The following is a 13,304-nucleotide window of genomic DNA, read 5'->3' as shown; positions in this document are numbered from 1 at the left end:
AGGCTGCATGCCATTGTAGGTGCTTTTCTCTGGACGTCTGAGAAACCTGTCTTCTCGAACCCCCAGACTTAGAAAATTATTCACCCTTCTAAGGCCTAGATGAAATGCCACCTCATTCATTTATTCAGCAAGAAAATGTACTTAATACTAAAATGTGCAAGGAAGGCCCTATGGAAATAAATAAGACACAGTTCCAGCATTTGGGGAATCTATATCTATAAGGAGAAAGGTATGTTAAAATAAAATAATAACATAGCATACTATGAGTAATATGTGTAAGACAGAAGAAAGCAATGCCTAAGCTGGGTTCTACAGGATATGGATTTCTCTGTTTCCATTTGTACCATTTTAATTGCACCATGATTGTAATAACTACTTTTACAGTCCTGTGCTGAATATCTATCTTCCCTAAGACTATAATTCTAGGGCGGAAATTTATTTATCCTTTGTCCCTCAACACAGGGTAAATTATCCACCTAAAGGATAATTAGGTTTCCATAGTACCCAAAACCCTTAATCCGCAATGTAACTTATCTATAATAGCAAGAGAACCTTAGAACCTGGTCAGCATTGACAATACTGCATTGAAAAGTCAGAACAGCTCTAACTTGGAATTATTCAGTACTTAAAGAGAGAAATCTAATTTCCACTTAAATTTGTAAGCAGTACTGGTATTTTGCTTCAAATGTAGTACTGCTTCTTTCCCTGACAACCCCACATGAACTAGTCTATTGAGTTCAGGAAATAGCAGAATCAGAAGTTCTAATTCCTGCTCAACAAATTGACTGTGTTTCTTAATTACTCTGGAAGCGGATGAGGACTGTAATTACCTAGGGACTGCAGTAGCTAGCACATGACAGTTTCTTCTTGATTCTGGAAGTCCAGATTTACCCATTCATTTACTTAAATTTCTGTGAAAAATCCACTATGCAGCAGGAACTGTTTTAGATACTGGGATACAGCCATCTCTACTCTTACGTAACTTACATTTCAGCTGGGAGAAACACACAGCAATTATATAACATGCCAGATGATTTGGGAAACACTGAGAAAAATATAGCAGGATTAGTCAAAAGTGAAGGTAGGGAGGTAAGAAGAGTAGTGATGCTACATTACATAGGGTGATGAGGGTCAAGTCTTGCAGATAAAGCACTAGATCCGAGATTGAAGGAAGTCAGGAAGAGAGAGCCATGCAAGTATTTGAAAAATACTCTAGGCAGTGAAGCCAGCAAGTGATGAAACCCTGGTGTGGGAGCCTGTTTGATGTGTTAAACCCCAAGGATATCAATGTGGTTAGATTACAGTTAGTAGTTAGTAGGGGGCAGAGTAGAAAACTGTGAGAGAAAAAACGACCTGAGCTACATCATACAGTCTAAGGATTCTGGATGTTAATCTGAGATGGGAAGCCACTGGACCATCTTGAGCAGATAACTCTCATGATCTGAGGTCCATTATAAAAGAATAGTTCTGGCTGTTACAAAGCTCTAGCTAGTATTAAGGAGCAATAACTGGAACATTAGAAGGTCAGGGGTCATCTCAAATTCCTTATAACCTAAGAAGCTAATGCCAAGAATGATGGTAAAGAGGAGCAGCATGGTCACATCATGGCTGAAGGCCTCAAAATATCTTTCCTTCCTTTAACAAGCGTCTCTGAGAGATCAACTGATACTTTTATTTATTCTACTTTAACCACGTCCTCTTCTTTCATTCACTGCTATCAGGTCTCTGACTCCCAGAGTCACGAACGTACCACACAAGAAAAGTCAAGTATACCATTCATCTTCCTCTCAGCTCTTTTGGCCTTTTGCTCCTCGTTCCCTAAGAAACTTTTCCCACTCTTGTAATTTTAAATATACCCTCTCATTTTGCCTTCTATCATTGTAACCTTTTTGCTGCTTTCATCCCTTTTAATCAGTAACAGTGACGGTGACAATGTCTATAGTAAAAGAATGTGGAAGTTCAAAGCGTCCCTTCCCTAAACACCACCTCCAAGCCTTCTCACTGGGCCAAAGTCGCCCCTTGGATGCCACCCGAGATAAAACTTTGCAGCAAAGCCAATCGCATTCCCTGCTTCCCGCGAATTCAACCCGGCCTTTCTTTTCAGCTCAACCCTAGTACGTTACCTCCACTGTTGGCAGCGTCTCTGCCCTCATCTTCCAACTCCGAAGATACTGCTCTGGCTACCATTTTCATCTTCTTCTTCTTCTTCAGTGAATTTTTCAGCTTTTTCCCTGCACCCACACGTGAGTCCCGAACGGCCGCGGCCATGTTTCCTCACCGGAAGCGACCAGTAAGACTTGCGACCGGTGGTAACAAAAGGAACTTCGGCATTTAGTTCCGGTGACACAAGGTTCCGGGGCGGGGCCGTCTAGCCCGGAGTTCCGGGCCCGGAGCCTCAGGTTGTGAATTGGAGGGAGGTCGGAATGGTCGGTGTCTCTACCTGAAATCCGCTCCAGTGCGGGGGGTGGGAATTAGTGAACTTACGTTCTCAGCAGACTCCTCGGCCCGCTCGCTCTTGCCCCTGGACCACTGCCGCAACCCGGAGCGGTCCACTTCGATTTCCTCCCTACGGCCGCTTCCCTTTTGTGCTGCCTTATTGAATGTGGGTTTAGGGTGTTCCTCCAAGATCCCTTACTGGCCCACAGCCGCACCTGCAGCTGGGAGGCCAGGAAAGCGAGTGCGGCGTCTCTAATGAGAATACGAGAATGTCATCCTCTCTCCCCAAAGTACCAAAGCATCAGAGATTCACAACGTAACACACAAGATCTTTCTCAAAAATTTTATCACATAATCTCCCTCTGATTAACCCTTTCCGTGGCTTCCAATCGCAAAACGAATAGAATGTCGCTTTCTTCCTCTGGGTTCGGGATGTAACGGGTCCGGCCCCGCTGCTTCTATAGAACCGCGGACCTAGCTCTGGGCCCTGTCGCGCGGGGCCGACCTGGTGGGTAGATCTCTGGCTTCCACGCCGTGCTCCTGCCTCCCTCCCCGGCAGCCCCTCCAGGCAGCTACCGCAATCTGCCCCTTCCATTTTCCTCCTAAATTGTTGACTCCTTGAAAGTAGGGACCAGATCTCATTCACCATTCTACCCCTAAGGCTGGCAAAGCTGGCCCAGAGTAGGAAATCAAAAAATATTTTTGCAAGGAGTGAATTAAGGAACGACAATACAACTATTGACAAATTTAGTAAGTCAGACTCAGCAAACCTTTATATCATATTCTGTCGGCCAGAAGTATTCTAAATAGGCTTTCCCTAAGCTTGGTGTTTTCCTGGTAGAATGTTTCTTGGTTTTAACATCTAAAATCTGTAAAGGAGTACGGATTTCTCAATCCCACACATTCCAGCTGCTGGGGGCGGGGGGGGGGGGATTATATTTACATAAACCAAACTCAATACATTTTAAAACAAAACAACTGTTTTGTTTTTTAACAGTTCAGGAAAAGTTACATTCCAAATACAATTGGTAAAGATCAAATGCCAGCATAAATCTTTTGAAAAGTGCAGTTATTATCAACACAAGAAGTGTGTCTAGAGATGCCCTTAGGATATTGGGGGGCGGGGGGCGGGCGGGGTTAGAAGGTCTCACAATCCTGCTCAGTGTTCAACCTCCCCTGCCACTTAGTGTTGAACCTGTGCCCTGCTGACTTTCATACTTAACCCTTGTTTTGGCCTAGTGTTATACACTGAGTTCAAAACAAAGTTGGGAAAGCATTGAAGAAAATTGTAGAGAAGGAAGCAAAAGTGAGAGAGAAATATGACAGTGTAAGGAGGGCTTCTGGCATAGGAAGTACCATTTGTTAAGATTATTGAAGATCAGAAGCGGTGTTCTGAGCATTTTACATCTTAATACGATGGTTTATTTTGGAGAGTCTGGGTGGCTCAGTCGGTTAAGCGTAGGACTCTTGATAGGGGCTCAGATCTTGACCCAGGGTGGTGAGATCCAGCCCAGCCTCAGGCTCTTCACTGGGCATTGGAGCCTGCTTAAGGTACTCTCTCTCCCTCTGTCTCTCCCTCAATCCGCCCCCCCTTAAAAAAAAAAATGATGGTTTATTTATAAGTAGAGACTTACTATGTTTAGCTGCAATTTAAGAAATTGCTGGAGGGGTACAATTGGTTGATTATTATTCATTCAAATTTTTCCTTTTCAAAGTAACATAAAATAGGCTCCAGATTTTCCTGCAGAAATCTGATTTTCCTAAAGGGATTGCTATTATTAAGTGGGAGATTCCTGTATTAACGCATTTAATCTTCACAATAAGCCAGTGAGTTAGGTACTATTGTTCCTATTATAAAGATGAGGAAGCTGAGGCACACAAGAGATGGAATACTTGCTCAAGGTCATAGCCAGTAAGTGGCAGAATCACGTTCAAACCTAAGTAGTCTGCTCCAGGGTCTGTTCAACCACTGAGCTATATTGCCTACTCAGACCATTGCCCTTGAGCATTTAACATGTATGTGCTGAGAACAGACAATGGAAATTTCTGGCAAGCACTAGAATACATAAATTAGAAAAAAAAAAAATCTCTGCCCTTACAATGAACTAAGATAATTGAAAGGTTTGCAAGTAGAATGTCTGGGTATGGTGGAAATAACCAAAGTCATCTAGATATTTATGAGTATTTTTTTAAGAGAGGGAGGGGGAGGGGTAGAGGGGGAGAGAGAGACAGAGAGAGAGAATCTTAAGCAGGCTCCACAGCCAGCATGGAACCCGATATGGGGTTTGATGTCATGACCCTGAGATCATGACCTGAGCTGAAATCAAGAGTCAGATGCTTAACTGACTGAGCCATCCAGGCGCCCTTGTTTGAGCATGTGTAGAAACATACCCATGATAGCTGTCAGCTTATTACCTCTCAGTTCCACCTTCACCCTTTTTGGCTGCTCTGTGGAAAAACAGGTGGATCCTTTAAATACTTATCTTTTGCCTACCAACAGGTTGTTAAGCTTTGTCAGTAGAGGGCACTAGAATGACATTGTAAGAAGGAGGAGCTGTCCTCCTGGTTCTAGTGTGCGTCTCCCTACAGACTCCTGCCATAGCTTCTCCAGCCCCAAACTCGTCAAGTACAAGTAGCTTCTCCAGCCTCTGCTATCTGCAATGCACAGTGGTCAGTAGCACCCAGCGGCCAACAGCTCTCCCTGGCCAACCCCCTTATGCAAGGTCATAGCAGAGGACTGCTAGCAGGACACCTGCCCACGAACAGCTTTCTCTGGCACCTTAAAGGCCATCAATTTCCAGAAAGTTCTGGAGGGTAGATTTCCAGCAAGTTTTGCTGGCTCAGCAGCAGTGAGCGATTGCTATGCCCTTTCCAACAAGGTCTGGACCTGTTATGTGTGTGAGATTGGTGAGGGACTCCTTCCTTGGGCACTTTATTTCAGTTCCGGGGGTATTCTCTGTTCCTTTTAACTGCTATTACTATATTCCCTAGAGTTCTCTTCGTTTCTGACTAGCCAATCCCTTGTTACTGCAATGCTCTGTTATAGTTAACCATTCTTCATATTAAACTTTCCAAATATTCCAATTATTAAGTAGTTTCCATCTCCTGATTGGCCCCGACTGATACAGAGCCAGAATGAGTGATGTGATGAAAATATTATCAGCACCCACATCCTGTCCCTGCCTACCTACAGCACTATTAGAAAGTTCCATGGAGGGTTACTCAATTTTGGAAGAGTCAGGGGAAGTAAAACAAGGATTCCTTGTTAAAACACCGATATTTATAGGAAGATAACAAATAAAATAATTTCTTCTGGATGGTTTGTTGCAGCCTAGCTGACGTGAGTACATTGAAGAGCTCTAAACTAATGGACATGGAACAGATAAGAGGGAAGGGTAATTGCACAGTGTATCCAGAGCAGCGATGCTGCTGTTTGGCAAGGTCTGAATGTAAAAATGTTTGGACAGGGGCTCTGGAAAGAGATTCTGGTTGATAGTTCATGGTTCTCTGCATAGGGAAAAATCTATGAAGGGAGTCCATAAAGAGAAAGAAGATATCTTAATGAATATCAGAGTTGCTACTTGAGAAGACATAAGAAAGAGGGATCAAGGGGCGCCTGGGTGGCTCAGTCAGTTAAGCGGCTGCCTTCCGCTCAGGTCATGATCCCAGGGTCCTGGGATCGAGCCTCATGTCAGGCTCCCTGCTTCTCTCTCTCTCTCTCCCTCTGCTTGCCTCTCTGCCTACTTGTGCTCTCTCTCTATCAAAAAAATAAATAAAATCTTAAAAAAAAAAAAAAAAGAGGGATCAGGATAGAGTTATGAGAACAGCAGTGGTGGGATAAATTTCCCCAAAGATGAGAGTGTCACCGATGTTAAATTCTGTTGTGGTCTCAGAGGAAAAGAAATCATAAACATTTAATTGATGTGTCACTTTAATGAGAGATAGAAAGGAAAACTTTAAAAATTGAAATGATATACCATACTCCTAAAAGAGAGATCAAGTATTCTGAAGTTATTTATTTATGCCAACCAAAATCCCATTGGAATTAACTTTGGGAGAGGAGAGGCAGAGAGTGAAATCTAGATAAAATAATTCTTTTTTTAAAGATTTATTTACCTATTTGAGAGAGAGAGAGAGAGAGAGTGGGGGAGGGGCAGAGGGAGAGAATCTCAAGCAGACTCCCCACTGAGCACAGAGCCCTAGGGCGGGGTGGGGGGTGTGTGCTCAATCCCATGACCCTGAGATCACCACCTGAGCCAAAACCAAGAGTTGGACACTTAACCGACTGAGCCACCCAGGTGCCCCAGATAAAATAATTCTAAGGTTCAGAATAAGTAAATGAGAATAATATTTTTTTAAAAAGAGAAGTCTTGAGGAAAAGCTTCCCTGTTCAGATATTAGAATATATTATAAAGTTACAGTAATTAAAATTTACAAATCAAAAGAAAAAGTAAGTATAAATGAAACAAATTCTAGAATATATAAAAATGCAAAATATTAGGGCGCCTGGGTGGCTCAGTTGGTTAAGCGACTGCCTTCGGCTTAGGTCATGATCCTGGAGTCCCTGGGTCGAGTCCCGCATCAGGCTCCCTGCTCGGCAGGGAGTCTGCTTCTCCCTCTGACCCTCCTCCCTCTCATGTGCTCTCTCTCATTCTCTCTCTCTCAAATAAATAAATAAAATCTTAAAAAAAAGATGCAAAATATTATACAGGAAGTATTAAGAATAAAAAAGGGGTATTATGCAACACTATTTCAGCAAAATTAACAATTTGCAGAGAAAAATAAGAGGCTCATATCTTACACTAAAATTAATTCCATAATTAAATATGAAACAAAATGTAAAAAAAAAAAGAAAAATATCTAATTTATTGGGATTGTAAAAACAACTGTCCAAATTTAAAAATCAATAAGGATGAGTTCTGAAAACAAAAACAATAGATCTAATACATAAAAACCAAAAACTATATATCTTAACAAATAGCTAAAATTTAAAAGTAAATAGAATGTGAATGAGAGAGAAAATCAATTTTAAGGTGATTACATAAAAGAATTCATATGCTTTCTGCATCTGGTGAAGATGGAGTAACAGGAATCAAATTTATCCTCCCATTTAAAACAACCAAACAAGAGACAAAATAAAGAGAGCAATGGTTTGCAAGAACTGGACATCGGATAATGAAAGGTAATGATCACTGAGAGATGGGAAACAGCCTAGGTGAGCCCCATGATGACCTCAGCATACTGCTTTGAGAAAGTTCCCAAACCATGCCACCAGGAGGGAAAATTTAAGCTCTTCTTGGAAGGCTTTCCAAATTGAAAAGATGAAGCTAAGAGTCAGGCAGTCAAGGCAACTGAAGTTGGCAGGGCAGGGTACCAGAAAGAAGAGAGAGAACTCAGGAGATCTGAGAAGAGCCTCCCTCAAGAATCCTGGTGACTACTGATCAATGCATGCATGTGATAAACTACCCACGACCAGGGGAAGAACCACCCCAAAGTAGTAGAGGCAACAGTTACCTGTGCACACATAGGTCAGGAATAGTGCATATTTCCACCAACCAGATTCGAAAAACCTCATGGTTCACAGAGCGTTTGTTGCAGTACATGTCAAAATCTGTGAAGGATATGAGATTTTATTTTATTTGCAAGCTAACAAGTAGCCTGCCAAAGTTTCATGAATGCTGGTAAAAGACACAAGACTCCTGAGTACAAGAGGAAGGACAGTGTATTGATTATCCAGAAGAATCACAGTAGCAAGAGTATCTGCTATTTTTCCTGACAATTCTCTGAGCCCCAGTTCCCACACGGTGACTCAAGGAAGACTACGGGACACTTGCACATACAGTGGGCTGCCTTACAGGAGAGGAACTTAAGCTATTTGCAATAACATCAAGAAATATTAAATATTTAGGTATAAAAGATGTGGAAGACCTCTGTGCTGAAGACTACTGAGCATTGCTGAGCAAATTTAAAGAAGACCCCCAAATTGGAAACTTATACCACATTCATGGGTCAGAAGACTCAATATTGTTATCAATTCTTCCCAAATTGGTATACAGATTCAGTGCAATCCCAATCAAAATTCTAGTGAACTCTTATGTAGAAATTGACAAGTTGATCTTAAAATTCATATGAAAATTCAAAGGACCTAGAATAGGAAAATAAAAAACTATGAAAAGCAGAGCAAAGTTGAAGGACTAGCACTATCTGATTTCAAAACTTATTACCATAACCCTATAATAATCAAAACAGTATAGTATTGCCGTCAAGATAGACAAATAGATGAAATGAACAGGACAGAAAGTCAAGAAATAGACACAGACATATATGGAAAACTGATTTTCAACAAAGATACAAAGTCAATTTGGCAGAGAAAGAATAGTATTTCCAGCCAATGTTTTTAGATCAATTGGATATCCATATGCAAAAAACTGTAATTCAATTCATACCTCACACCATATATAAAAACAGACTCAAAATGAAATAGATCTAAACATAGAACATACAACCATAAAGTTTCTATCAGAAAGCAGAAGAGCAAACCATTGTGAAAAAGCTACATACTGTATGATTCTAACTTCATGATTTTCTGGAAAACGCAAAACTATGAAGACAGTGGTCACCAGGATTTGGGGGATGGGCATGGTAGAGGGAGATGAATAGAACACAGGGGAGATTTTTAGGGCAGTGAGAATACTCTGTCTGATGCCGTAAAGACGTATACATGTCATTATACATTTGTCCAAATCCATACACTGTATAACATCAAAAATGAAGAACCATAATGTGAACTATGGCCTTTGGGTGATTTTGATGTGTCAGTGTAGTTTATCAATTGCAACAAATGTAGCACTCTGTTGCCAGCTAGTTGATGATAGGGGAGGCTCTACATGTGTGGGGAAGAGGGTATATGGGAACTCTCTGTACCTTCTCCTCATGTTTGCTGTGAACCCAGAACTGCTCTAAAAATAAAGTTAATTTGACAAAAAGAAGAAAGAAAGAAAGAAAGAAAGAAAGAAAGAAAGAAAGAAAGAAAGAAAGAAAGAAGAGAAAAAAGAAAGAGAAAGAAAGAAAGGAAGGAAGGAAGGAAGAAAGGAAGGGGGGAGGATGAAAGGAAGGAAGGGAGGAAGAGGCAAGCCACTTGGAGAAAATATTTAAAAAGCATATATCTGATAAAGGATTGTGCCCAGAATATATAAAGAATTCTCAAAACTCCATCTTAAAAAACAACAACAGCCACCAATTTTAAAATGGGGTAAGATTTAAACTGACACTTCACCAAAGAAGATATACCAATAACTAATAAACACATGATGTTCAGCATCATTAGTCACTAAAGAAATAAATATAAATTAAAGCCCCAATGAGCACACACCTTTCAGAGAAAACATTAAGAAGACTGACCATACCAAATATTGGTGAAAATGTGGAGCAACTGGAACTCTCATACACTGCTTAGGAGAATGTAAAATGATCAAACCACTTGGCAATTTCTTAAACTTTTTTTTTTTTAAGATTTTATTTATTTATTTGACAGAAAGAGACACAGCGAGAGAGCAAACACAAGCAGGGGGAGTGGGAGAAGGAGAAGCAGTCTTCCTGCTGAGCAGGGAGCCCCATGCAGGGCTCAATGTGGGGCTCAATGTGGGGCTGGATGAGGGGCTCCATTCCAGGATCCTGGATCATGACCTGAGCCGAAGGCAGACGCTTAACGACTGAGCCACCCAGGCACCCCAACAAGTTGGCAGTTTCTTTTTTTTTTTAAAGATTTATTTATTTATTTATTTGAGAGAGAGAGAGAATGAGAGAGAGCAAGCACATGAGAAGGGGGAGGGTCAGAGGGAGAAGCAGACTCCCTGCCGAGCAGGGAGCCCGATGCGGGACTCGATCCAGGGACTCCAGGATCATGACCTGAGCTGAAGGCAGTCACTTAACCAACTGAGCCACCCAGGCGCCCAAGTTGGCAGTTTCTTAAACTTTAATAATATCATTGAGCTGCCAAATAACCAGAGGCTAAAAACCACGTTATGGACTGAATTGTGCTCCTCTAAGTTCTTATGTTGAAGCCCTAACTGCAGTGTGACTCTATTTGGAGATAGGGCCTTAAAAGAGATATTTAAAGTTAAATGAGATCCTATGGGTGGGTCTCAATCCAATAGGACTGGTGTTTTTAAAAGAAGAGGAAGAGACACCAGAGAGGCAAGTACATGGAGAAAAGACCCCATGAGGACAAATGAGAAGGTGGCCATCCACGAGCCAAAGAGAAGCCTCAGGAGAAACCCACCCTCCTGGCACCTTGCAGCCTCCAGAACTATGAGAAAATAAATTTATGTTGTCTACGCCACCCAATCTGTGGTATTTTGTCATGACAGACTTAGAAAACTAGTACTCCAATCCTATATCTGTCCTTCCTCTTACTATTAGTAACATAACTTAGATCATCATTTTGGTCAGTTTGTAATAAGTCAGGTTTTCTGTTCCTTGCATCCAAAAATCTTTGCACGCAATACACTATGTGACTTTTGCCAACTTGCTTTACTTTTAAAAAGGTAAAGGTGTTTCCGTTTTCTCAGACTTAAAGATGAGGGGGCTGGACTAAATAAACCTAAAAAATATTTTTAGCCTACATTTTTAGGCTATTGTGGAATCAATTTCCAAGTAGACTTTGTTTTTCCAAATCATTCCCCCTTGATCTGAAATCCGTGATTCAAGATTAAAATGCAAAGCTATCTAGTAGCATTAATAATCTAAAATTAATAATACTAATGCTAATAATATAATGTGTTTTTTTTCTTAACTCTGCTATTTTTTTAAAGTAGTAACAGAGTGGGGAGAGTATAAAGATGAACATAAATTTTTATGTGTCGATAGGTTATGAACACAGCAAGGTTGATAAACCTTCCTTTGTGGGAAATGAGGACTCAGAGATTTTAGATGCTTGTAAGTGCATGGCATTTGCGTCTTCTCCAGAAATTGACCCTTAGGACAGAAGAAATTACTAGTAATAATCTTTCATGTGTGTCTTAAGACTTTTGAAATTCATTAGAGAGCAAGTAACTAGAACTCCATTTTCTCACAGACCAGGGAATTTTGCTCTCTTAAGGAAATGTGGAACTACCTCCATAGTTCAAGTATTCTAGACTCCTTTTGTTCCTATAGCTGCTTCTGAATCTTACAATCTGTATTTTTAAGGATACATGTTTTTGAATCCTTTGGAATATCCTTCAAAAGAGGACAGCTTTCCTCTTTATCTTTACTCTCCTCTAGCACTGAACGTCTGCTTATGATACAATTAAGACCCAGGCAGTAACCTTTTTATTTCTAACCAGACTGAGGCAATGTTTGATCGCCTTTTTAGAAACATCCCTGTAAACAAGAAAGGGACAGATTACATCATCTGGTTGGTGTTAAACAACAGAACAGGTGAGTACTGGCAAGAGTAATACACTTTATTTCATTTGAACAAATTGCTCTTGGACTCTTGGTCTCAGAGCTTGCATTAGTGAGACAGGTACTATCATACATCAAGGAGACATATTCTACCTTGCATAAAACCTTTCCATTAAAAATTCACCTCACTATGGGAGTTAACAGTTTCTTAGGCAGTATTCATCAACAGTGACAAGATCTGCCCAGCATTTCTGAATGATCAAGCAAACAGAAGAGAAAAGTGGGCTACTTTGATCTTTCCAGACTTTTAGATTCTCATTTCTGCTAAGAAAGTGCATCCTAATTGTATCCTAACTTCTTTCCCATTATGACAGTTGAACTTGGCCTGTGTCCCTAGTAGACCAGTGACACAGCTGAAAGAGGCCCTAAGAGCTGGGCCTTTTTCTTTCATCCTTCCAAAGTTGGACAGCCACATCAACCAAGGTAGGTGATTATTTGTGCAATCGTAAAGTCCTAGGGTTAAGGCTTCCTAGACATATCATTTATTCACCAAATATTTAATGAGGACTTACTATGTGCCACATTCTGCATTAGGCACTAGGGATTCCTAATGAGGTGGACAAGTTCCTTGTTCTTATGATGCTTACCTTCTGTGTGAATGAAACATAAGTAATAGGTAAATGAAAAATAAAATAAATAGCTGCAGCTAGTGAAAAGTATCAGGAAGATAATAAAATGTGGTAATGTAATAGAGAATGGTTTGGAATAAGGGGATGGCTAAAGTGAGATACTTTAGAGGTCAGAGAAACTCTCAGAAGATGACATTTGAGCTGGGATATGAATGCTGTGATTGAGATGGTAACAATCTGGGGGAAATATTTTCATAAGAAGGCAACAAGCTCCTTTGAGAAACAAAGCCAGCAGGAGTAGAGCATAGTGAACCAGAGAGGTGTAGCATATACTAAGGTAACAGCGGTAAGAAGGGGCCAGATCAAGCATATCCGTGTAGGTCATGGCAAATATTCAACTTTATCCCAAGAGAAATGAGGAGCCATGGTACCATTTTTTTAAATTTTATTTTATTATGTTATGTTAGTCACCATACAATACATCATTAATTTTTGATGTAGTGATCCACGATTCATTGTTTTCATATAACACCCAGTGCTCCATGCAGTACGTGCCCTCCTTAATACCCATTACTGGGCTAACCCATCACCCTAACCCCCCCGCTCTAAAACCCTCAGTTTGTTTCTCAGAGTCCATAGTCTCTCATGGTTCATCTCTCCTTCCGATTTCCCCCCCTTCATTTCTCCCTTCCTTCTCCTAATGTCCTCCATGCTATTCCTTATGTTCCACAAATAAGTGAAACCATATGATAATTGACTTTCTCTGCTTGACTTATTTCACTTAGCACAGTCTCCTCCAGTCCCATCCATGTTGATGCAAAAGTTGGGTACTCATCCTTTCTGATGGCTGAG

The 13,304-nt window shown here is 40.8% G+C and overlaps 1 protein-coding gene across 1 annotated transcript in view; it reads right to left on the bottom strand.

Annotated features, from left to right (window-relative positions):
- The window catches only part of RRP15 (ribosomal RNA processing 15 homolog), a 49,530-nt gene extending 47,226 nt beyond the window's left edge, over window positions 1-2,304 (bottom strand). Inside the window, exon 1 of the mRNA XM_006738264.3 lies at window positions 2,124-2,304. Within this exon, the coding sequence (XP_006738327.2) occupies window positions 2,124-2,268 (145 nt within the window). The 5' untranslated portion in view covers window positions 2,269-2,304. The remainder of the gene's footprint in view (window positions 1-2,123) is intronic.
- Between the last annotated feature and the right edge of the window lie 11,000 nt (window positions 2,305-13,304).

Source organism: Leptonychotes weddellii, chromosome 6 (assembly GCF_054177405.1).
Source record: "Leptonychotes weddellii isolate Sample4059 chromosome 6, ASM5417740v2, whole genome shotgun sequence".
Classification (NCBI taxonomy): domain Eukaryota; kingdom Metazoa; phylum Chordata; class Mammalia; order Carnivora; family Phocidae; genus Leptonychotes; species Leptonychotes weddellii.
This window is presented reverse-complemented; position numbering and strand designations above follow the sequence as displayed.